This window comes from Diadema setosum, chromosome 13 (assembly GCF_964275005.1).
Source record: "Diadema setosum chromosome 13, eeDiaSeto1, whole genome shotgun sequence".
Lineage (NCBI taxonomy): Eukaryota > Metazoa > Echinodermata > Echinoidea > Diadematoida > Diadematidae > Diadema > Diadema setosum.
Window position 1 is genome coordinate 1,805,161 of NC_092697.1, and position 25,034 is coordinate 1,830,194.

The following is a 25,034-nucleotide window of genomic DNA, read 5'->3' on the forward strand; positions in this document are numbered from 1 at the left end:
AGTGACCATCCATCCAATGGAACGTCCAGCCAAAGAGGTCAGTTAATGGCAGTATAAGGTGTATGCACGTACCACACCACACTGCACAACCAGAAGCTACTATGAAAATAAAAGCACACAAATATTTTTGCATGTTCCAGTTGTTAATGTCCTGATTCTGTAGAGTTAAAAACATGCGAAATTCATCTTACCTGGCCAATTGCGAAAAAATTACTCTTGTGAAAATATCCACTTTTACAGTACAGCATGTAATACTTTGATGAAACCAAGTTATACACATCCCTCGTATATCACTGGTGAGACAAAAGCTATATGAGTATTTCCAAGGTAAAAGGGTACATTTCAGGGATGTCAGGTTATTTTCTGTTTCCATTGTGCATTACCCCCCCCCCCCCTACAATGCAATCTTTTAGAACACTTCAATGAGAGATAACTTTTCCCAAAAATTGTTTCAAAGAAGCAGTCTATTTGAATTTTTGCCAACATGAGAATTTTGCGGGTAACGTACATATGAAACTGTATTATGAAGGTCGATGAGCATTTATTGAAAGTTTGTTGTTTGTTAACTTAAAGGCTTAATATTGATTAGGAAAGGCAATAACAGCACTTAACTTCTTTTGAACACAGTGTTTTATACCATTTCTAGACTTAGTGGGGAATGTACGTAACATGAAAAGACAACAATGCGACAGTTTTTTATGATTTTTGTACCGTAAATGTCTGTATTTGTTTTAATTGGTCAATTACCATCTCTAGGACCTAGTCAGGCTGTGGACGTCAGGGTCACCACTGTAACTTCCACAAGCATTGGAATAGCATGGTCCGCCCCACAGATCAAGAATGGTATCATCCAGTACTACAAGGTCTTCCTTGAGGGGGATGTGGCATCGGACAAGCATGAATATATGGCGGGGGAGAACCTCAGCTATACGGTGGAGGGACTGTACGGTCACGAAAACTACTCACTTCAAGTACAAGCATGGACCACTGAAGGAGGGGAGTTATCAGACAGAGTAGTCCAAGTCACTGACATAGGAGGTGAGAAAAGGGGTGACTTTTCAAATGGGAGGGGGTGGGGATTGATACCTGGTCTTTAGGAGCTGATGAGATGGAATATGGTTGGTCTTACCATTGTATTACACACTTGAAAGCAGTACCAATGAATTTGCCAGTCATCACAGACCAAAATTGACCACTAAAAATATCTCTTGAATTGTACTAGATATAATATGTAGAATAGACTATTTCCTATAGCACTTACATTTTGTAGTTCTATAGCTCTGAGTGGCAAAGATCTTACTAAGTTTCATATTAAAGTGTCATGTATATCACTGATGGTATACCAAGGTAGTTTACTCTGCATCAGAGTTTGCCAATCTCCCTGCATATGGACTTACACCTGAAGATCATGTGTGATTTGGTATTAATTTTGACATACATTGTATACACCAGCTGTTTATGCATGATCAAGAGTTTGGTGTGTGTATTGGCTATGAAGTCAACAAAGAGTATGATACATTGCAGGAATTAATTACAGTTTTAGGTATATGTTGTGTCAATTGACAGACCATTTCTATAGTGAGCAGCAAAGTTATGTTGAATTCCTCAAGTATCTAACTGTTCAGAGTCATCAAAGGATAGTGATAGTTCATAATGATTCAGACAGCTGATGTCTTTATTGTTGTGATCAAGGTCAGGAAAGAATTGTTAAAGTACCTGCCATGTTCTTGCTGCTTCCATATAGTCCCAGAACAGCCAGAGTCCCTGACCATCTCCAGCACTAGATACGGCGGAGTGCGGCTTCGTTGGGAGTCACCGTCCCATCCAAACGGACCAATCACCTACTACCAGGTTTCGCACCGCATGCAAGCCCTTGAGGAGACATCCACTCACCCCAGCGTAACGCAGTATTGGATGTCGATGCTGGTAGGCACCAAGTCTGGCAATGACATTGATGAGTGGAAGACAGTAAATGTGTCGGGCACCAGCGCTGAGCTCACACTGGACTGTAGTCAGGCCGGCGAGCAAGGCACCAACTTTGACTTCCAGGTCCTAGCAATGAACATCCACAATGGGAAGATGCTGCTTGGTGCACCTGCCTCTACCTACTACAAAGCATGTGAACCACTACCCAGTGAGTACAGGATGCTGCTGATGACTAGATTGTTACAGGGAATCAGCAAAGTGTTGGGCAAATTTGAGTGTTTTATCATCAGGCCTGCAATCGTCATATTTAGTAGTGATTGTTAGGGATGTCTTTCCCAATAAAACATTAACTGTAGGTCATGTTGTCCTTGATCACATAAAACTTGGCACGAGGTACAGTATTGGATAATACTATGCACTACACAACAGCCTCCAATATTTTTAAGGATTATTGATACCTGTAGGGTCATACATCTGGGTTCCGTTTCATAAAACTTGTTATCAGTAACAACTGCCACATTTCGGTGACAAATTGTTCTTAGCCAATCAGATGCAAGGATTTCAGTAGCTTATAACAACTACGACAACTTGTCACTGATAACAAGTTTTATGAAACGGGGCCCTGATCGTGCAAATCGGTCAAGATGGATCTCTCCCAAGCTGTTAACCTGTTGAGGACGAGTCCCAAGTATACTCGGGCAAGTGTCTATAGGAGATGCATGTTGTAGCAAAAGCAGCCCATCCTCAATGGGTTAAAGGTGGCGGATGCTTAACCAGTTTCTATGAAAAGAGACCATGTATTAATTTTTATTTTTCAAGGTACCTTGTCACAGGAGGAAATGGGATTGCATGCTGGACTCTTACTTGTAAGGTCCAGGGTCTAATGACACTTGGAATGTCCTTGAATAAGATATACATTTCACACTCCTACCATCCATCTGGCACTTACAATGCAGGATATGATTACAAACATTGTGAAATGTATATGCATTAAAGAAAAAAATATATAACTGTTGAATGAATAAGTGACTTTTGAGCATAATGAATATGAAGTTTATATACTCTGAGCATATTATGAGAGGGGAGTTTGTTTCAAAGAAACGAGCAATGGCAGAAAATTCCCTATCACCATGACAGGTATGAATACATAAAGACCATAATTATGATAATTACATCAGCCATGCCATGTTAGTCAAATGTTAGTCAATTCAGGCAACATGAAACAAGATCTGGCTCCTGATTCAAAGCTCAGTTGGGTGGATATATATCTAATTCGTTTTAAATTGAAAGATGCATAAATGCATTGTCTCTCAAATTCATGTCAATTCTTTGGTTCCTCACACAAATGCTGACTTGATGATAAAAGAGCTTTGTGAAAGTCCTTGAAGGTTTGAGAGCACGTTATCCTCTGACTCATGCTGACTTTCTTTTCACTTCTCTAGCCAACCTGGGACCATTCTTGTGGCTGATCCTCCCCGGGGTAATTCTCCTTCTCATTCTGGCGATATGCCTCTACCAGGTCCAAGCCAAGCTTGGCAAGTCGTGGCCCGAGCCTGCTTACAAGGACATTGTCAAGAACAGAAATGTGGTGAATATTCGAGCACAGAGTTCAAATCAAATTCTTTCTGTTTTTTTTTAACTTTTCTTTGTCTTTCTTGATTCATGTTACTATAGTACCCCATGCATGAATGTGTGCGTAAATCTTGCTTCTTCTTTTTTTTCAAGTGATGATGAGAGCACTTTGACGTTTTTGTCTCAAGAACCTAAATTACCTTGTCTCAGTCCCTATCTTCTTTTGATCAATACAGGCACACATTATCTCGTGTGAGAAATTTCTCATTTAATTCTTATGCTACTCTAATGGTTTGGACTCTAATTATGTAATGTTATATCAACCCTTCTTTCCAACACCTGCTCACATTTATGCTGCAGAGCTTGCGTCCATTTTGGATGGGAAGGGTGGCAGAGAAGGAAACATTTGATGTCATCCCTGGGAATAGTCGATTACTGAATCCTGAGGTGGCGACAGTGGCTGAAGACTTCCAGGACTTCTCTAAGGGTCCTACCCTAACAAGTCACATGGTGACATCCAGTGACGCTGAGCTTAGTAGTAAGGATATTCTGACACGAACGCTCAGCGTTGACAGCGGTGTTCCTTCCTCGCCAAATGACGAGCTGTCTCCATTGAGTGTAGACGAAGTGTTCCCCTTGCAGTGCGCAACCAGCAAAGATCACCGCAAGCTCTGTGCACCGCGGGATGCTGGGTCCAAGAGAGGCCACCGGGGCTGTCCGTTGGCTTCGTCCTCGTCAAGCTGTGAAAGTGTCCCCCTGCTTCCACCCATTGCTGAGAAAGGGTTGCTGGGCTCAGAGGATACCAAAGGCATTGTCCATGGCCTCTACAATGATGATGACAATGATGGTTTTGATGCCTGTATGTCCACATCAGGGATAGACAGTATCAAGAATGACATGAGAAAAGAAAGGTTGCCCAACATCTCTGACACCCTTCAAAGTTCATTTCACTATCCACATAAGGGCATAGGAAGTGGGAAAGAAGGTTTCACAATGGCAGACGACTTCAACGGAGAGCTGGATGACAGACTGACAATGGTGTCTCCGAAGCTAGAAGCTGTTGGTAATTTTGAAACATCAGAGATTGCCTACTCTGTGCTGGGTGCTTCAATGAGCACAGGGCTTGCCAAGACAACTGCTGTGGTAGGTGTGACTTTAGATAATGGGTACGTACCAGGGTCTATGGCATGTGTGGAAGTTGCAGCGAGATGTGATGCGAGTCGTCAGTCCATTCCCACACCAGAGCCATCTCTGTCCTCTTGTCTGGGATATGTGAGTGAAGTTGGCCTTGTCAACACCAAGCTGTCTATCCCTACAGCCAGGCAAGCCGTGGATAATTTGTCCAAAGGTGATGCTGCAGAGATGGAAAACTTGGCTCCATCCTCCTCACCTTTCATCTCTGCTTCTCTGACAACAGAGTCCTTACCAAGCATTGCAAACATGTCCAAGGGCTTGAGAGCCACTGACTTGCACAAAAACAGCAGTGCAGATCCTGAGGGTGAAGAAACATCTGAACAGCCACCATTGTCCCGTCCCTCCATCCCACGCTTAGTGCTAGAATCGAATACGAGGGAGATTAGTGATTATGTCTCTAGGCAGGATTTGCTGTTCTCTCTGCCTTCATCTCCAGTATCTCCTCAAGGGTCCTCTCAAAATTTCTCAGAGTCCATGTCAAGTTACGTCAGGGCAGGATGTGCAGTGCCTTGTTCCAAGACGCCTATGCCATCAGAAGCTAACATCAATACCGGTAAAGACAATCTGCAAGACACCAATCCAGATGAATCCCCAGAGTCATCTGTACCCTCTCTCTCCATACTACCCTCGCCTCCTCCATCACCCCTCAAGGCAGACTTGGATGCCAAGTTCAGCAGTGGTAGAAATGCCATGCTTTTGCAGGAGTCTCTGGTGTACAAGGAAGGCACATTGGTAGAAGACTGTGGACCTTCGTTGGGAGACACGGTGAAGGACAAGCCAAAAGAGGACGTAAGTGAGATGAAGCGCACAAGAAATGAGTCCATTGTGTCTTCCAGCTCATCCTCGGGGTACATCATTGACTCTGGACTCATTTCCAAGGAGATCACAAAGACAGGGGCGGACTCGGAGGAGTGCTTACACGACACCTTCTCTTATGACTCTGAGACGGAGATGGAGGGAGTAACCACAATGTGTGAAGACAGGCTTTCAGAAGAAGGGAGTGGCGGTGCAGTGGAAGGGACCCTTGAAGACACAGCTGGAGGCATGCACTCTGAGATGGCCACAGAGACAGGAGGTGACAACTCCATCCAAGACCTCCACACTGACAAGCTTGGGGCAGATTTGCAAATCAAGGGAACTGACAGTGAAATCAACAGCAACCAAGTTGCTGGAACAAGTAAGCTGCATGAAGGAAAACTCAGAGTGCAGGGTTCAGATAGTTGTGTTTGTAAGACTGTCACTCTGCAAGAAGGGTATGTCCAGTGGAAGGGTCATGATAGGCTTGGAGGAAAACACTCCCTTGAACATAGTGCAGCTGGCACTGGAGCAGACTATCAAGTACCAACCAAGTCCAATCTGATTGACTTGTCTTTCTCTGCAGACTATGTCCCTTACTGCCCAGACAGTGGGTACTCCAGTAATATTTCAAGTAATGGTGAGGAGGAAACACAATATCTACCAATGGCACCGATCCACAAGAATTTGGTTGATAGCGAAACTATTTTGTAATGTGTAGAGAGTCATGGGTCGCTTGATTCAGAAGTTGTTTGTAATATAAAGTAAATAATCTGCTCATTGCAGAGGGTTGTTGTAGGTGAGGAGTCTCTGTAACGCTGCTACAGTGATGTGTTCCCATGGCCATTGTTGATCAACCTGGACAGACACAGAGTCATTCTCGTATGAATGGTGTAAACGTAGGAGATGGAGATGGCTGAAGGATTTTGGTTTGAGGTTTTTATGCCTCCACCATGAAGTGTCGCCAGAGGCACTATGCTTTCGGGTTGTCCATTTGTACAGTTTTGTGGACAGCATTACCTAAAAACTGTTTGAGGTAGCCCAATGAAACTTGGCACAGGAATGTATGAGTGGACAAAGTTGTGTCTATTGTCATTTGGGTGGACATGCTCAAGATCAAAGGTCAAGGTAGAATTCTTGGAATATCACTATTTCCCCCATATCTTTGCGGTGCCTAAAGGTTTTTTCTTAAACATTAGTGTATACATGCATTACCAGATAAAGATTCTCTAGGGGAAATTTTGGGCAATTGGACCCAAGGTCAAAGGTGAGGTGAAAATGCAAAAATTTCAGTTTTTAGCTCACCTGAGCCAAAGGCGTCCAGAGTCTGTTGTCCGTAAACTTTTTTTATTTTCATCTTCTTCTTGAGAACCCCATGACTGATTTTCACCAAACTTGACAGGTAGCATTCCTTGGGGGATAGGATCTCGATTTGTGCGAATGGACACCATGCCCCACCTGGGGGGCCCCAGGGGGACCCAAACCCCCCCAAATTAAGGAATCTTAAAAAGTCTTCCTTAGAACCAGAAGTGATAGAGCTAAGTAAATAGAATGAGTTAGTACATTGATGACTATGATTTCAAGTTTGTTCATAGCGGAATCAGGGGTGCCCCCCTTGGGACCCAGGGGAGGGGATTGGAGGGGTCCTAATGGGGGCCTAAATAGTACATTTACATTTTCTTGAAAACCCAAAGTTGATTTTTTTTTTTCACCAAACTTGGCAGGTGGCATTCCTAGGGGTAGGATCTCAATTCCTTCAATGGTCACCATGCCGTACCTGAGGGCCTAAACCAGCAAAACTGAGAAATCCTGATAAAACAATTCTTCTCTAGAACCAGAAGTGATAGATCTAAGTTAATACTCTGAGTTAGTACATTGATGACTATTTTTTCAAGTGTGTTCATAGCGGAATCAGGGGTGACCCCCCCCCCCCCCCCCTCCCTTGGGACCCAGGGGAGGGGGTGGGAGGTGTCCTAATGGGGGCCTAATTGTACATTTTCATCTTCTTCTTGAAAACCCCAAGATGAATTTTCACCAAACTTGGCAGGTGGCATCCCTATGGGGATAGGATGTCAATTCCTTCAATTGGGCACCATGACCCACCTGGGGGCCCCACAGGGACCCATCCCCCCCCCCAAAAAAAAACCAACAACAACAACAACAAACAACAACAACAACAACAACAACAACAACAAATAAAAAATAAAAAATTAAGGAATCTTTAAAAAGTCTTCTCTAGAACCAGAAGTGTAGAGATAATTTAATAGTATGAGTTAGTACATTGATGACTATAGTTTCAAGTTTGTTCATAGCAGAATTAGGGGTGCCCCTCTTGGGACCCAGTGGAGGGGGTGGGAGGGCCCTAATTAGGGCCTAAATAGTACATTTTCATCTTCTTGAAAACCCCAAGATGATTTTTTTTCACCAAACTTGGCAGGTGGCATCCCTAGGGGGATAGGATTTCAATTCCTTCAAATGGGCACCATGCCCCACCTGGGGGCCTCCAGGGGTCCCAAACCCACCCCCACAAATTACACCTTCTTCTCCAGAACCAGAAGTGATAGCGCTAAGTCAGAGGGGCCTAAACCATTCTTCTTGAAAACCCCTTGATATATTTTCACCAAACTTGGAAGGTAGCATGTCTCGGGGGTTAGGATCTCAATTTTTTTCAACTGGGTACCATGCTCCCCTTTGGGATCCGTAGGAGGCCCACTCCCCCCCCCCCCCAAAAAATTAAGGAATATAAACAAATCTTTTTTCTCTAGAACCAGAAGTGATAAAGTAAAATTAATACCATGAATTAGTACATTGATGTGGGGGGGGGGGGGTCCAAATGCGGGCCCAACTTGTACATTTTCATCGTCTTCTTGAAACCAATATAATGGATTTTCACCAAACTGGGCAAGTAGCATTCCTAGGGGGATAGGATCTCTATGTGTTCAAATGGGCACCATACTCCCCTTGGGGGCACCAGGGGGTCCAAACCTCCTAAATTAATGAATATCCAGTAATATTCTTCTCTAGAATCAGAAATAATAGAGCTATAAGTTGTTTTTTGTTTCTCACAACTGCATAGTCGAACTTTCTAAGTACAGTATACTTGGCAGGTACTTTTATCAGTGTGATGGAATATGCAAATGGACACCAAGCTGCCCTGCAAGAATGCATGGAAGGTGAACTTGTGATATTCAGGTGAGTGTGAGACCCCCTGGGTCTCTTATTTCTCCATTCCTCAGAAATGGCTCAAGGTTTCTTCATGAAACTTTGTACTATATGCATGTACTGCCCAACAATGATTCTCTTGGGATTTTGGGGGTCATGAGTCGAAGGTCAAGGGTAAAAGTTAGGTTGAAAGGTTAAATTTTACTTTTCAATGCTGAAATTACACTATTTCTCTGTACCTTGGTCATTACTTGATATGCACAAACTCAAACTAAGTACATATAAAAGTGTATGAATTATTGCACAATGATTATGTGGGGGAAAATTTGGTCATGATGGGGTCAAAGGTAAAGTGAAAATGTTAAAATGTCAGTGTTAATCGATATTTAGAAAATAGCTCAAAGTATTGTGATGAAAATGAATGATAGCAATTAGTGATTACTTTAAGAACTTAGGGCCATGGGGTCAAAGGGCAAGGGTCAAAAGGTCAAGTGAAAGTGCTCAAATTTCTGAATACTTATTCATCCATTGAAACCTAGTTCCAGGCCATATAAGTCACATATTGTGGTGATACCGTTGACCATTGTGCACCCAAAAAATTGTTCCTTCATGTGACACTCAAACTTTGAAAAAGTGCTGGTTGTCATTATTGTCTGTAAAGTTGATGTACTCAGTCATGCATGACATTTGTCAAAATAAGTAGGTACCAATTAAAAGAGGAAAAGTTCTTTCCTTACAACCAACAATGTGCTCTACATAGCTGACAATTAGAAATATTAGCTCTCCAAAATTGGATTACCTTTTTTTATATGCCCTGTATATACACGTTTGTATTGCGATTGATGTAACCTCCTCTGTTGACAAGACAAAACATTGCAGAAGTGTATTTTAATTAAAGCATATCCAGGTTGGACCATGAAAACAAGTGAGGCAGATGTACAGTAAATAAAAAATAATGATGTTTTGTGTACATAGTGAATTAGAGTCATCCACATACTTTGTCACCAGTTTGATTGGCGCCCTCTTGTGACTGATATTCTTCTTCAAGCCGAAACTTCTCCTCTCTCCCCCCCCCCCCCCATTGCGTGGTTTATGCAAGGTTTCTAAAGCCACTGAAGGAGCCAAGTTTTGTTATGATAGCTAATTGAATGAGTTTCAGTATCCTTCTGTCTGTAATAATCCCTGTCCCACAGTAACAATGAGTGCAGAATGTAAATGATTATTTGTTTCAAATTTCTCCAATAAAGGTGTACAAGTGTACATGTATATGTATTTTCTATTTGTTGGCCAATAGTGATCAGTACGGAATACTCCTTCATGCTATCTTCCTCACAAAGATTACTGAACCACAATTGATACACCTTGGTACAGCCATGTATTTCAGAGGAACATGATGGAACCAAATTTCTCGTATCTCAGGTAGTGGTATTTAGCAGGCATTCGACAGTACTAGTAAATGTGTTTTGTGCCCTTATATATTCCTTGATTTATGCATCCTTTGAAAGAAATATTAGCATCTTTGTCACATCAACTGAGATGATAGACATTTGTGCGTTCATCGTGTCTGTATAAGGATGCTAGACCAGGCTGGACCTACTGGTGATTTTCAATCAGCTTTTGATTTGATTGCCGTTGATGCGGCATCATGCATTCATTGTTGTAAGAATGGTCAGAATTTGGCTTTGAAAACAAGTCAATAATGAGAACTGTTGTGTAATTCTTCTTGAAAAGGTATCATGCATGGAATTTGAATATACTGAAGTTGAAAGTGAGTAAAATTGTAAATGAAGTTCTACTTGAAATGCGGCGACTACTGCTATGTGAATTATGTCGCCTGCAATAGAAAGATATGGTATGCTGATTTCTGAGAACTAGAACTATATTTTTATGCACTGATCTTATAATTATGATTGTTGAATTGCCATTATAGCAATGATCCATGTGGAATACAGACCAGGAATTGTAGTTGTGGGAGTTTTGTTTTCAAAGAGTTGTGTGGTGACATTCTACACCTGGGATGATCTGTGGGTCTCATCATAAAAATGTGGCTTTTGTTGACACATTTTTGTTCAGTGTAACATTGAGGGGACTTCAATTGGTGTAAGTTCTGATTCGTTCAGGTAACGTTCAAATAAGGTACAAAATTAAATCAATTCATCAGGATTTACTGTTTTAATTCCAAGAAGGGTTTCACGTCCAATCCTGGACGCTTCATCAGTTCGTCTGATTTGATGGCGGGAAGGTGTTAAGATCAAGACTGCAGAACTAGAAGCCTTGCACACATGAATAACTGCGACCCATGTATCAAGTTCACGGTTGACACAGCACAGGACAAACAACTAGCATTTCTAGATTGTCTCATCACCAGCAAAGACGACGGAACGCTCCTGTCCTGGGTCTGCAGGAAAGCCACCCATACAGACCAATACCTCCTGTTTGATTCACACCACCCCTTCCTTCTTGGGAGTGGTATGAACACTCTTTCACAGGGCGTCCTACATGTTGTCTTCTGAGGAGACAAAGGAGGAAGAGCAGAGACACATCCAGGAAGCACTTCACATGTGTGGTTACCATGGTTACCATGGATGGATCATCAAGAAAGCTATCCACCCATGCAAACATAAACATCTGGGCCCCATTTCATAAAAAGTTGATATGGTAGCAACTCTTGCTAGAATGGTAAGTGTCGTGGTAATGACATCAATACAGCTTCCTGATTGGCTGCTGATATGGGAAGTAATCAAGTTGCCATTCCAGCAAGAGTTGCTATCCGAACATCTTTTATGAAATGGGGCCCAGGAGAATGAAACACATCCAGCAGAGCAGCGCTGGATCATAGGTGTCTTTGTGCCCTACATCAGAGGACTCTCAGAAGATCCATTGGATTCTTTCAGGCTACCTGATTCCTGTCTACTTCAGACTGGCTTACACACTCAAACAGAAACTGCTCCATCCAAAGGATGAGGTACAAGTACCTAAGGAAAAGAGAAACAACATTATCTACACCATGCAGTGTTAAAGAGATGGTTGCCAATTACGAGAACTATTTGGTGAAACCGAGCTGGTTTGCAGGCACAAATCCTTGCTGGTCGTAAAGGAGTCTGCACCAAGACTACTACATGCACCACTGGCATTGCAGCCTCTCCCAAAGAGAAGTTACAACACAGGGCCTATGGGACAGTGCCAGTGGTGCATGTAATAGTCTTGGTGCAGACTCCTTTACGACCAACAAGGGTTTGTGCCTGCAAACTAAAACCAAGCAGCCGCTACATAAGCAATTATGTCAACCTGCAGACTTTCAAACACAACTTCAATGACATAGATGGGTGCATCTTAGACAAGGAGCCTTGGTGGTTCGTGAAGAGGGTCCGGGAAGCCGTCTACGTCAACTCCGAAAACCACTCCCTTAATAAGGGTGGGGGACTGTGGCACAACCTCTCCTGGGTTTATAGCTCTGTCATCCGGAGAATTCCGCAATGACTGACTCCAAACAATAACATTGGTAGTGTGTCTGCACCGACTAGCACCGACGCCTTGCCACTATCAAATCAGATGAGCTGATGAAGCATCCAGGATCGGACATGAAACCGTTCTCAGAATTAAAACGGGAAGTCGGGATGAATTAATTAAACCCCCGCATACACAAAGTGTATAAGGGGGTATATACGAATCAGCATGTGGTCAGTCGGGCACTCAGTTGGTCGGGCGGTCCTTTGCAAATCTTGCATCGTGAACTCCTACAGTTTTGAAGCAATTTTGATAAAATTTGGGTTACATGATGACATTGAGGTGTAGATGTGCAAGACATGTTTTTTATGTTTGTCAGAGAAAGCATTGCCATGGTAACCAGAATTTTCCCCAAACCTTGTGAACTATGTAGCTTCCACAGTATTTAGATAATTTATTTCAAATTTGGTATGTGTAATGATCTGTAGGTGTAGTTATGCAAGACACTCTCTGTGTTTGTACCTGACATGTTGCCATGATAACGGCATATTTTCTTCAAATCTTGTGGAGTGGATAAGAAATTCAAAAAACAATAAAATACTTAAGAATTTTTTTCTGATTGCAGTTTTTTCTCTTACATTTGCTAAGGACATTAAAAAGAATATTTACACAAAAAATGTGCCTGTTTTGAACTTTATTTAGTGATTTATACCAAATTGTCTGATTTCATGCATCATTATGCATAAATTAGCAAAAATGACAATTTTCATTAAAATTAACTGCATAGTACTTTAGATTACATCATAGGCAATGTGTGTGCCAAATTTCGTCGTGATCGCGCGATCGACGGCCGAGATCTGTAGGGGGGCCCTGGGAGCCCCCCGGCTCTATCATCTACCTAAATAGCCCGGCCTAATTAGGGTTAAGGAAACTTGTAAAATAGAATTTGTATATTCTGTAATTTGCTGTTTTTGGGGTGTAGATGTTTACAGTAAATGCTTTAGGGCTCTGCTCATATAAAATAATTTGTTAGTTATGTAAGCAAAGGCTTGTAAATATACTGTAGTATTTCCACAACTCTATCGGAAAAAAACCCCAAAACATTGTGCATTTGCCTCAGATCTCAGACCTTGTCAGATTTGATGCATTTCAGATTTATGTCAAAAAGTACTTTGAGAGCGATACATGTACAGTATAGACCACTTTGTGCACTGCATCTTATTATGTCCTTTCACCGCAATATGTAACAAAGCACTCTGAATGCAACATGTTACACAGTACTTTGAGCAAGAAGCATTTTGATTCCCATACAAAGTTAGAAAGTTGGTTTATGAACAACTGTTATCATCATTATTATTCCTACAGGGAATACTGTGGACTTCTGTTACAACAAAGTCCTCACGACCAGCATTTTTCTTTTATTATATTAAAATTTAGTTATAACCAAAGAAATGAGCAGTAGAAACATAGAGCAGATAATGTTAGGGCCTGAATTAATACTTCATTGTAACCGGAATTTTGTTATAACCGTGTTCATTATGTATTGTACATTCACCAATGCAGCCAAAAAAAAAAAAAAAACATGTATCACAGTCACGTTTGCAAAGATATCACTGGTCTTATTGTTTATAATCACCACAGTTCGCTTGTAAATTCCAAACCGTGTCACTTCCAGTTCTACCTAGTACTGTAAGAAATTTTCGCACATTTCGCACAACCAGAAGCTAGCACAAAAGTAAAAGCACACAAATATTTTTGCTTGCCATAATGTTCTAGTAGTTATTGTCTTTATTCCACGGAATTAAAACCACACCAAACTCTTAATCCACCGAGCATGGAAAAAATATTGACTTTTACAATACTTGTTAAGTGACAAGATTTTTCTGTTATGTTTCAGCAATTAAAATATTGTTTTTCTATGGTAACAGCATAGCTTGCCTCATACTTTATTGCACTGTGTTGATTGTGGGAGTCGGTGTGGATATGTTAATCATTTTGTGCTTCTTGTTCTTATGCAGTTCCGCAAAACACACAGCCCTTTAGTTTCCTCCATGTATCAGTACAGGGTGCAAATTGGTCTGCCCTGTCAAGAAAACTTTACTAAAGAGAAGTGGGCATGCAGAATGCCATGGTACAAGGAAACCTAGTTAGAGCAAGCTGTTTGGGACCAGCCAAATTCCTCATGATATTGTGCATGTTGTTATATTGTGCATGTCATTATCTTGAGTATCTTGTTATATCAGGGATAAAAACAAATATCAAAGGAGTGGCCTGCAAAATGACCTTGTTATATCAGGTGTCTCAATATATCCTACTTCATTATTACACGGTTCCACTGTACAATGTACCTCGGCAGTCAATAATACTTTGTACAGCTCACCATCTCACACCAGTTATCACACGCGGAACAAGATTCAGCCGTTTACGTTGTAGAATTTAAAAGTGCAATTTGCACTATTTTTCTTAATTTTTTTATTACATCTGTACACTGCCTGCATATTCCAGTCATAAATACTTCATTAAACCGTGCATACATTGGCCTCTGGGCAAAATCAAAGCTTCAGAGAGATGAAATTATACGACAAGTCAATATTCCACCAGACGGTCATATACAACTTGAACATCAGAGCCCTTCCTATTGAGCAGTGCTGTAAGGATAACCACATATTAATGTTAGCTTTGGTCTGATTGGCAGTTTACCCAGAGATCAAAGATATATCTGAAAAGAAGGTGGAAAAAATCTAACGATAACTAGTTTATATACAAATACTAAACTAAATATATACAGATACACAATGTTAATAATAGAAAACGTAGATGCCTGTGCTCAATGTATAACAAAAATCGAGCATATCCCTTCTACATCTGCCATGAAAATGAAAAGAAGTCAACACGTCTAGAATATTCCAGAATCTTCTTGCAAGAATGTCTTTACTCTGCCCCAACCTCCCATTTTGTCATTGATTCACTGCTTTAGTGTACCACTACCCGGAATATGCATTCAAACTTTTCAATGTTGTTTCAGAGGCCATCTACTACAGACGAAAGCTTTGGATATGTCTTGTCACACTCTGTATTACAGATACCATCGAAATACCATAGAGGGTATTTACTTTAAAGGCAAATACCAGCTATGACAGGAAGGAAAAATATCACTCTGATCCACTGCTGAAAGAGTCATGAGTTACCTTATCCTCTATTGGAATATTATGTCTGAACTCTATCTGAAAACCCTAATCAATTACACACTTGTTTCACCAATCAGCTGTTGAAAGCCCTAAACTCGCTGAAACCAATGCACTTGGGGAAAAAACAAGTTTCATGAGTGATTTCTAGTTCTTTCAAATGCTAAATCTCCTGCCAGGCGGGTCAGATATACACATTTTTGGAACCCAAGCACTTTGAAAAAAGTTCAACGCAATTTTTTTTTTGTTCAAATGCCTAAGCCCACTGTCAGGCTGGCCAGATCTACATTTTGTACATTTTTGGCCCAAAGTAGTATCAATAACATTTAAGTACAGGTTTTACTGATGTTTGATGAATTGTATTCACGAAGAAACTTAACTGCACGCTGTTTTTGAAATATCAGAGACACCATTTAGAATGAAAAAGAGGGCCTAAAATACATGTATCTAAATGAAGTTATTTTGTACACAAAAGGACCTGAACTTCGGGCCTCCTGACTGAAAACTGGCATCTCAAACATACGCATAAAGGTATCTCCACTTACACTAAATGTAGTATGCGGGACTGCACTAATGTAACAAACTAGTCACCTGCACTTGCAGAAATGTGCATTGAATCATCAACAATAAATATAGACGAGGGATAATTTTGGGCAGGTATACAGGCTTCTGTCAACTCCACTACAAAATGCTGGACATAAAGAAATTCTTTAAAACTCACCAGAGGAACAATCAAATCAGAGTCTGATGTCTGTCTCTCTGATAACTGTATATTCTATGGCATGATAAATTCCTCAAATATCCATTTCTGGTTTACTTTGTCAACAAACTACTGCTCAATGACCCGAAAGTCATTATCTCAAGCGCAATTCATAAAGCAAAAAGTCACCTTATATCAAACAACATCAGGTTTACAAGAGTAGGTGTATGAGGTAGGTACATACAAAATGAGTTTGATGAAAGGGTTCACATTTAAGGGGCCTATATATGACAGACTCATTAAAAGTTGAATGGTTCTTCATATTTCATAGCCTTTCAAACCCTAATGTAACAAAATCTTGAGAAGAGCAGCATGGTTTCACCAGTTTTGAGGAGTATGTTAAGCTGGAAGTATCCTGTATTTGCCAATCAGTCAATTAAAATTCCAGAAAAAAAGGGTGGAGGGAATGGCATTCACTATTATGTTGCTTGTCATCCAAAGTGGCTTGTATGATAGAAGCCAATTTGACACATGATTCAGACATTGCTGAACAATAATAGACTGCACAGCAGTCATCTCTTCATCACATGTGTTATTCAAACATCACACACTAACTCCCTTCAAATTCCCATAAAGTTTTGCAGAGCCAAACCAGGAGCTGCAGGCAGCTCCACTTCTACACACACGATGCAGTTTGATGTTTACTTTTTACATGTTCTATAAAGAATTATATATAACTCCTTGTCAAAGGATATTTCATTGTTGGAGAATCTGTAGGCTGTGTGCTTTATCTCAACAAGCAAGTTTCTTTTCAATGAACACACAAAAATAAGACAGTATCATGCTTTTAATGCCTCAGCCACAAGATGCAAGTCACTTTACGTTTTTTCAATGTGCCAACCAAGTGTATTCTTCATGGATTTCCCAACATTCAAATAATCGAAGGCTTCATAACTTTGTCAAAACCTGACACTGGTGAGTTGAGTGTGGGTCATTGTGTTAAAACATGGAAGAAACAAGTTAATCATGATCATATTAGAGTATTTCCCTTCTTTGCACACTTCCACAGCCATATTCCAATTTTGCACCATAATTTGTTTCCAGTACTCTGAGGGTGCATTTAGTCTTCAAGACAAAGATTCAGCATTAAATCAAAAGAAGAAACTTTTCTCTCACATAATTCCATCACACTATGGCACACTAAGTCTCTTGAAATGTTAGACTGTCACCAATCTTGCATCCACAGTCAATATCGGGTAATTCAATAAACTTTGCACTGACTTTAGTCAAGTGCTTGGATGTAAACTGTCGCTCTGGCAGGTAAGTGCAATCGTTTCTCAAAGAAAGCACATGTGATGAATATGTTAGACACAACGAATGAAATGCTGCGTCTATTCTTATATACTATATACTCACACATTCCTGTGTGCTAGAAAGTATCACTGCATTAGCCCTTTAATGTCATATGAGCATTGCAGAAAGTCTGGGTCCCGAAGGACACCTTGGGATAGACCCTCTGCTTCTGCACACTTCAATGATTAAGATATCAACAGTATGGTCTGTCAAAACCAGCAAATGACTGAAAACACTTATAACGTGTTCATGAAGAGATGCTGGTCTTAATTGGCTAAAAAGCTGCAATTAAACAAATTCATAGAATAGTCAGATATCAGCCAATCAAAATAGAGAATCCAGTCATAAATATGTTTGATTGTATGATTTAAGTTTGATATAAACAGCACCCTTGTTTTATGCAAAGAGCTATTGGGCTGCTAGCTTCTATGCTCCGGGAAAGAACAAAGATGAAAAGAAAACAATATGAAAGTAAATCTCCAAAACAAGCTCCCTTGGAGGGCCACGGGCAACTCCAGCATACCTACTTTTTATGAGAACAAACAGCACGAGATCCAGAATTTTGCCTCTATATCTGGGATCATTGTGCCTGCTCTTGTACTTTGGATGCAACATTGTGTATTGACTACCTTAACAAATATTCTACTATCACAAACAAGTTACAAAAAAAATATAAACAAAAAGGCTTTGTACAAAAAAAAAGAACATTTGGCAATAATGTAGCCCTTTCAAATTGTCACAACCATACAGCCATTCCTGGCACAGATATTGGCAAAGAGACTGTAACATACAGGACCAAGAAATGTATTCCAGTGTACAATTAATTCACTCAAAATTTCACAACTTTTTCTATCGATTCTATTCTCACTTCACTGTTAATATTCTTCTCTTTCTTTTTTTTTTTTCACTCAATATCCAGCATATTTGTTGACTTCAATCAATATATGCTTTCACATTAGGTAATGAAAACATGCTGATTTCAATCAATATGCTTTCACATTACGTCATGAAAACGGCTATCAATGAAAAAAAAGACAACAAAATGACCAAAATTTCACTCAAAATAAAACATTCAGTGCTATCTTTTGAAGAATTCACACAGTTAAGAACAGATAATCTGATATAATACAAATATAAAATGGAAATTCTTCTCAGCACATTAATCAACACTTTCAGTTCAAATCCTTCCATATATGATGCAATGCACAATGCTTCATTGCACTGGCACCTCAGAATCAAGAATGATCTGATGTTTTCACACATACTAACAAAATAGGTTGATACAATCTTACGTACAATTCTTAATTCATCCCTAAACTACAATAATGATTGGTCCTCTACGAAACAAAACCAATGTTGGGTCACTCTTCAACTTGCTCTCTTGTTTTGTGAAAAAAAAAAACCCAAAGGAGAATTGCAAAACAGCGTAATATTGATGTGTAGGTGGCTGTGTCCAAGTCAGAAGTTATGAAATGTGACAACGTGGGAGGTAAGAGTGTAGGCTGTTTCTGTAGCACAGAAGTCCTCCCACATTACATCCACAAAAAGTGCACTCTCACATTATCAGAGCACATTGCCAGATGCGAATCACAGGTGAACCAGAGAAAGAAATTACATACAAACAAATACCAGCTCACGGTGTGGATATCTTTTTTCCATCTGACCATGTTCAGTCCTACTGGACCTCATCTGCGTCCACCATGCCGGGAGCTGCCGTAGCCGCCCGAGCCGTAGCTCTTGCCTGACGTACGGCGCACAAAGTCCTCGCATTCATCCGCGTGGCTTCGCTCGTAATTCTGAAAGTAAGAGGTCAAGGTTGGGAGCAGGCTTGTGCAAAATCAACAACTTAAAATTGCAACTCGGTTTCTTCAGTATAAAAAAAAAATTAGAAATGTCGCTATGATGATTAGTATGCCTCCACCATGGTGATTGGTATGCCTCTGCCATAATGCATGGTTCTCCTAATAGGTCTATAGTACAATATCTTGACAATGTGTGATGACAGTTTTACATATCTGGCAAAATAGTGAAATGACAGGTTTGTCACAAATGTGTTGAATGTTCACTTTCCTTGAACCAGGTTTGCTATATTGTCTAAATGTGCAGGTACATGTATTGGGAGATTTTACTTGACTTCTGACCCTTTTTAAAGTTTATGCATTGAGTAATTTTCAAGGTATGAAGAAAAAGTGTAATTTCAGTATTGAATAGAAAATATTTTGCATTTTAGCCTGGCTTTGACCCTTGACCTTTGAACCTTAAATTCCCAAGAGAATCACTGTCAAATAGAACATGCATAAATATGTACTACGTTTCATGATGCCTTGAGTCACTTTCTCAAGATATGAAGGAAAAAGTAAGGACGGATGGACAACACGAAAACGCAATGCCTCCGGCACCCTTTGGGCGAAGGAATAAAAAGCTGACTGCATTCTTGATATTTAACATCGTAAATCACAGAGGACTACCCGAATCCACCTAATCCCTGAGTTTTGGTGCTTGTGAAATATCATCTCCTTAATATCATACAGATTGTACCAGAGTATGTAAATATACATTTAATTTTGTTTCTAAAATGATAACATTTTTCCACATTCTCACTAATTTGTTGAAAATGTTTCACTGCTTTCAACGAGATTACACCAGAGTTTCTCCGCTAACATCAGGCATGCTTTACGATGATGTAAATATGCTTTAAAATCCTGTCTTCTGCAGACTACATGCAATGACTTTAACATGTCACTGAAATAGCATACACATCACAGATTTCATGGTGGCCTTATTTTCAACTAATTTGCAAACAAATATCATTTTCCGAAATTGATGACATGCCAAAATATTGTCTCCCAAAACTCTAAGTATACTCTCTCCAGGGTTGGAAGCATGCTTCTTTGAAAAATGAGAATACTTGCTATAGAAAGTTGCCATTCCAGCAAGAGTTGCTCTCCTAACATCTTATATGCAATGGGGCCCAGATGTACCCCTCATAAAGCTCTGTGATTACTGACTCTTCGGGGGCACATTGACAATGTGCTAATACAGTCCCACCTCTCCTATTTGGACATGTCAGGACTGGGGCTCATCCGGATAAGGTATTTGGCCGGATGTGGGTGACTCAGCTGCCTACCTAATGGTAGCTACATGAACATGTATCAATTTGCGTGAACATGTCACGTCCTCGTCAGATGATCTGCGTTCAGAATTCTCTAATGTGCTTGACGAACGCTCGCCTGTACTGTCCATATTCTTGCGGGGATTTGGGGGCTAGTGAATGTTTAAACGCATGTTATTTAGATGAAAATTTGATGTGAATGTATGTCGCTTAATATGTTGAGAATAATATCTAATCCATGTGAGTTTGTGTCAGAATTTTGTTTGAGTTTGAAATTCCCCCTTCTCCCATAATCATTAGATTGGGAAAAAAAAAAAAATCACAGCGACACCACATCGAGATAATAGAGAGATCCAGATAAAGGGAGGCTGGATAGGAGAGGTCAGACTGAACCTACAGAGAATGGAGTAGAATATGGTGATGAGAGGAAAGAGACGAGCAGCTGCTTACCATACGACGCTCCCTGTCCTTGGCTCGCTCACGCCGCGAGCGGTCGTGGCTGCGGTGCTCCCCGCGACGCGCCCTGCGCTCACTCATCCTGTCCCGGTCCCGGTGATCGCGGTGCTCCCTCTCACGGCGGGAGGACCCAAGGGGCGAGAGGGGCGGAGGAGGGTAGTCACCCAGGCGATGGGAGGAGAGGGGTGGAGCCGGTGGGGGGAGACGAGGAGTATACTGATGAGGAAAGGGGGCCAGTGGGTCATAGGAGTAGCTCTGTAATGGAACACAACATGGACTAAATATATGACTGCCTGGTATTTACTGCTGTATCAACTGATATGACATACAATATACATATGCATGACTAAACAAATTTTATGACTAAGTGCAAAATCGAGTCTTGATGTGAATACAACATAGAATAGGTGCGTATGAATCTTTTCTCTTTTTTTTTTTTAATTGTGAGTCTCATTGCAAACTAGGCAGTCCCAGACTGTTCTCATTTGTTTTGCATCTGGCAAAAAAACATACATGACTTTCTGCCAAGAAAGCTGCAACACCTATCTGATAGATTCCTTTGATAATGTGTGACATCAGTTGAGAACAAAATTCATTGGTCATGCATAGGAACACTACCATGCGATCATACTCTACAAAGGTTGTTACCAAGTCATCAGTTCATGTTTGCGGACCTTATATCAAGTTCGTTCTAGGCCTAGGCAATGTAAAGGTATGTCACCTTGAGATATCACTAGGTCTATACAAAGATTCATCAACATTGTATTCATATTTTCTTTATATCATCCGGCAGTGATCTCACAAACCATTGTAGTCTATTATCCAGTGATGGCAGCACTAAAACTTTAAATTTTGTATCTTTTGAGAAAACTGTCCCATTTTCTTAAAACTTCACTGATGTGTTCAACTAATATTGCTGCATTCACTCAATGCACACAATTACTTGAGTGAACTCATCCTTTATGGTCACTATGACTGGTTAGAACAGATTTTATTTCTCTCTCGCACCCCTCCCCCAGGGACAGAGCAGGAATCTCACCGTAGATGGGTAGGGAGGCATCGACATCGTCATGGAGCGATTGGAGTAGTCTCTCAAATAGTCAGAGTAAGACTGCAGAGAGGAGAGAGAGAGAAAACAAAGAATGATCAGTTTCATCCCTCAGTCTGTTACATGGTATTGTTGGTTAAGAGCCTATCTGAGAAGATGGCTGGATATCCCATATTCAGCTATGCTAAACTGGTCTTCCATGGAGTCCAGTTGGATGTGAGGCGGGACCGCTTCACCAGGTTAAACACCCTGCTCTTTGTGATGAATGAATGAAGCAGGATCTTTTACATGCATGAGTTGTGACTCTCTCACACACGGGACCTCCATTTTATATCCTATCCGAGGGACAGAGTGTTTTGCCTCTTGCTAGAGAGGATGGTATGATTACACACAACATTGCTCCGTCCAGACTCGGGTTCCAACCCGGGCCCTTAGGATCGTGAGGCAGACATGCTACCGACTGAGCCAACTCATCGCCTGAGCCAACTCACCGCCCACATGGTGAGGAATTGAAAGCATCAGTCAACCATTTGTCCCTTTAAAGTTTTTTGTTACTCCGATTTTTATTTACTGGAGTTTAAATGTAAAGAGTATTCGAAAACACAAACGACTTGAAATAGACTAGTCTATCACCTGGTTCCTTCAATCCAACTGTTGTGATAGATTTTTTTTTTTTCAAATTAAGTCTTGAATGATAGTGATATGCAATGCACGCAAACCATCAGCAAAACCGATCAAAACGGAATCTTACTATCAGTCTTAAAAACATACACATATAGCTAGAATGCGCCCACACCAGTACCAGTGCTTCTGGAGGAGAATTTAAGTGTGAAGTACAAGTGCCAAATTGTTATGGAGATATGATCTGATTTATCGAAATATGTATACTTTCAGGGACTATCACAGGTGAATTACGGCTGTTTTCTGTGTATTCTACCTGTACATTGTTTTCTTTGTATTCTACCTGTACACAAATTTATTTCCAGGGTATTGGTACACTTTAAGTCACTGCCTACAGAAACATCCTGGGATGTGCACAAAGTCTGTTCGGATTGTAGAATCTTGTAGGGAACAAGTTAAAAGGGATGGAAATATCAGAGGCATCAAGAATACACATGAAACACAAGATTGATTGAAAAGTAGTGATACAGTGTTGGCCAATCAGCAGTGGCCCTATCTCGCTAGGAAAGTTGGATGAAGAAAACTTACCGGGCCTAGCAGGAGGTCCCTTGAGGGATCCAGAAGGGGTGGCGGAGGGGGTGGAGGAGGGGGTCTCATGCGCCTCCGGTGATCTGACATGGGATAGATAAAGAGAGAGTAGAGAAACAACACCAACAAAACACAAGCATGTATTTACCCCCTTGGAACCAATACTTTAAACACTGCTGATACCAAATGTAGTTTAATTGTCAGAGACGATGACAGATCTAATGACATACCAAATTTTAACTACTCTCAGCTACTCCAAACATTTATCTATGAAGCAGCATACCATAAAAGCATACCATACTCGCAGTGCAAACATCGAACAGTGAAAAACTCAGGAATGCATTCCTGTGATTTCTCCTTCTTTATCAAACAAATATATCAAGGCAATTTAAAAAAAAAAAAAACACCTCAAGCCAACAAGTAAAGAGAGCACTCTAGCAGAAGAGCTAACTGGCAGATAAAACACAGTTATGGCTCAACCATCATAAATCCTGCCACAAATGAACTGTCTATACCAACTAGATGTCACTGAAAAGATATCAACCCTGTCGGTGAATCTACAGGACAACCTCACCATCTCTGCTGGAGTCCATCCGCCGCTTCATGCCACGATGACGGTAGTCCCTGCCCTCGGGCCGTCTCCGCCTAGTGCGACATGGGGAAAAAACATCAACCAAATACATCGGTTAACAACTAAATCATGGTGCTCCAAAGCTTCCTAACTGTTGATATGTACATATTATGGCACGAAAAAAATTAAGTCATATTTTCTGGTGTGCATTCTGTCATACTGGAACAAGAAGAAGCAAACGACACTATGCGGAAATTAATTGAATTTCACCGTTCCTGCAGACAGCATGTCACATTAAGTCATTCTTAATAATTCAGATGTATGACAGGATAATTAATCCCCTTAATAGTGAGAATTTTTGGAAGAGAATTTCCAATCGACATTTTCATCTTCATTGAAAGCTGTGACACAAAATTCATGCACATAAATCCACCATCGCTTACATCTTATGCTGCGAGTACGGTATAGGAATGCACAGCAGATGAAACTAGAAGTAGCATTGTGCACTCCTTTATAGCTCATTTGTTAATAATCAACCTGACCAAAATGTAAGAATGGTGAAGCAACAAGCCTGCTGAAGCAAGTTACACTCGTGAATGGAATACAGTGACACGGTCACATGCTCCATGAAATAACTCGTCGTTACATTGCGAAATACATTGAAAGATATGCGACTGACATCACTAGTCTTTTAAAACCTCTTCCCAACCATTGGCTTCAATGTTACATTCTTAGCTTGTTGTGGCAGCCATTACATAATCAGAATGTACTTCATTTCTTCCTGAGCATTAATGTCACTTGACACTCCAACTTCCCAAGCCCTTTGAAATTGCATCATTCAATGACAGAAGTCTCGAAAAGAATCAAAATGACCCAATCTTACCCTGCCACATTTACGCCAAAGTCTTTTCATCACAATTAATTTGAGAAAACATAAAAAAAATCCAAAAGAAAATCCCATTTATTTTATGGTGAAGATAAATTAAATTGTTCTCTAGACTTTTTTTCCTGTTATATTCATTCCCATCTGAATCATACCCAAGTTTCCACACTGCAAGTTACCCACATACCGTTGTGTTGAACAGTCGTGTGTTGATGGTTCTGGAAGGAGTATCTACAGAACATGTCAAACATTTTTTTGTTTGTTTTTAGGTTCTTTTTTTCTTTTTTTCTTTCATAGTGTCCATCATCTTTGCTGTTTGGCTCTGGAATCGTAACAAGTTGAACACAACCTGTCAGCCCTTCACTGCACAGTCCAACACTTAATTTCAGTTCAAAACCAAGATGCCGTCCACTCGGCTACC

General features: G+C 40.6%; 2 protein-coding genes across 4 annotated transcripts; one reads left to right on the forward strand and one right to left on the reverse strand.

Annotated features, from left to right (window-relative positions):
- On the forward strand, window positions 1-7,276 carry LOC140237054 (uncharacterized). The gene is made up of 6 exons (XM_072316994.1): window positions 1-37; window positions 757-1,038; window positions 1,745-2,134; window positions 3,315-3,514; window positions 3,859-6,127; window positions 7,212-7,276. The coding sequence occupies exons 2-6, from the start codon at window positions 906-908 to the stop codon at window positions 7,274-7,276; spliced, it is 3,057 nt and encodes a 1,018-aa protein (XP_072173095.1). The 5' UTR covers window positions 1-37; window positions 757-905.
- On the reverse strand, window positions 1,812-24,929 carry LOC140236856 (uncharacterized). 3 transcript variants are annotated; one of them, XM_072316797.1, is made up of 6 exons: window positions 23,734-23,862; window positions 23,160-23,242; window positions 21,942-22,013; window positions 20,897-21,157; window positions 18,972-19,130; window positions 1,812-1,939 (listed from the first exon to the last, which is right to left on the reverse strand). In XM_072316797.1, exons 1-5 carry the CDS (start codon window positions 23,840-23,842, stop codon window positions 19,020-19,022), a joined length of 636 nt encoding a protein of 211 aa, XP_072172898.1. In that variant the 5' UTR covers window positions 23,843-23,862; the 3' UTR covers window positions 1,812-1,939; window positions 18,972-19,019. The 3 variants fall into 3 exon arrangements, with proteins under 3 accessions (XP_072172898.1, XP_072172899.1, XP_072172897.1); XM_072316798.1 differs by lacking the exon at window positions 1,812-1,939 and adding an exon at window positions 24,801-24,929 and having other exon boundaries at window positions 14,532-19,130; window positions 23,734-23,804; XM_072316796.1 differs by lacking the exon at window positions 1,812-1,939 and having other exon boundaries at window positions 14,532-19,130.
- Window positions 24,930-25,034: the final 105 nt, after the last annotated feature.

Bases quoted from the DNA above. Each gene is read 5' to 3' on its own strand.
- LOC140236856 (XM_072316797.1), bottom strand. From the start codon at position 23,842: ATGTATTTGGTTGATGTTTTTTCCCCATGTCGCACTAGGCGGAGACGG. The intron at 22,014-23,159 runs GTAAGTTTTCTT...TCCTCTCTGCAG, and splicing joins GGGACCTCCTGCTAGGCCCG to TCTTACTCTGACTATTTGAG. The intron at 19,131-20,896 runs GTAAGCAGCTGC...TCTTACTTTCAG, and splicing joins AGGACAGGGAGCGTCGTATG to AATTACGAGCGAAGCCACGC.
- LOC140237054 (XM_072316994.1), top strand. From the start codon at position 906: ATGGCGGGGGAGAACCTCAGCTATACGGTGGAGGGACTGTACGGTCAC. The intron at 2,135-3,314 runs GTGAGTACAGGA...AAGTCCTTGAAG, and splicing joins AGCATGTGAACCACTACCCA to GTTTGAGAGCACGTTATCCT. The intron at 3,515-3,858 runs GTGAATATTCGA...TTTATGCTGCAG, and splicing joins TTGTCAAGAACAGAAATGTG to AGCTTGCGTCCATTTTGGAT.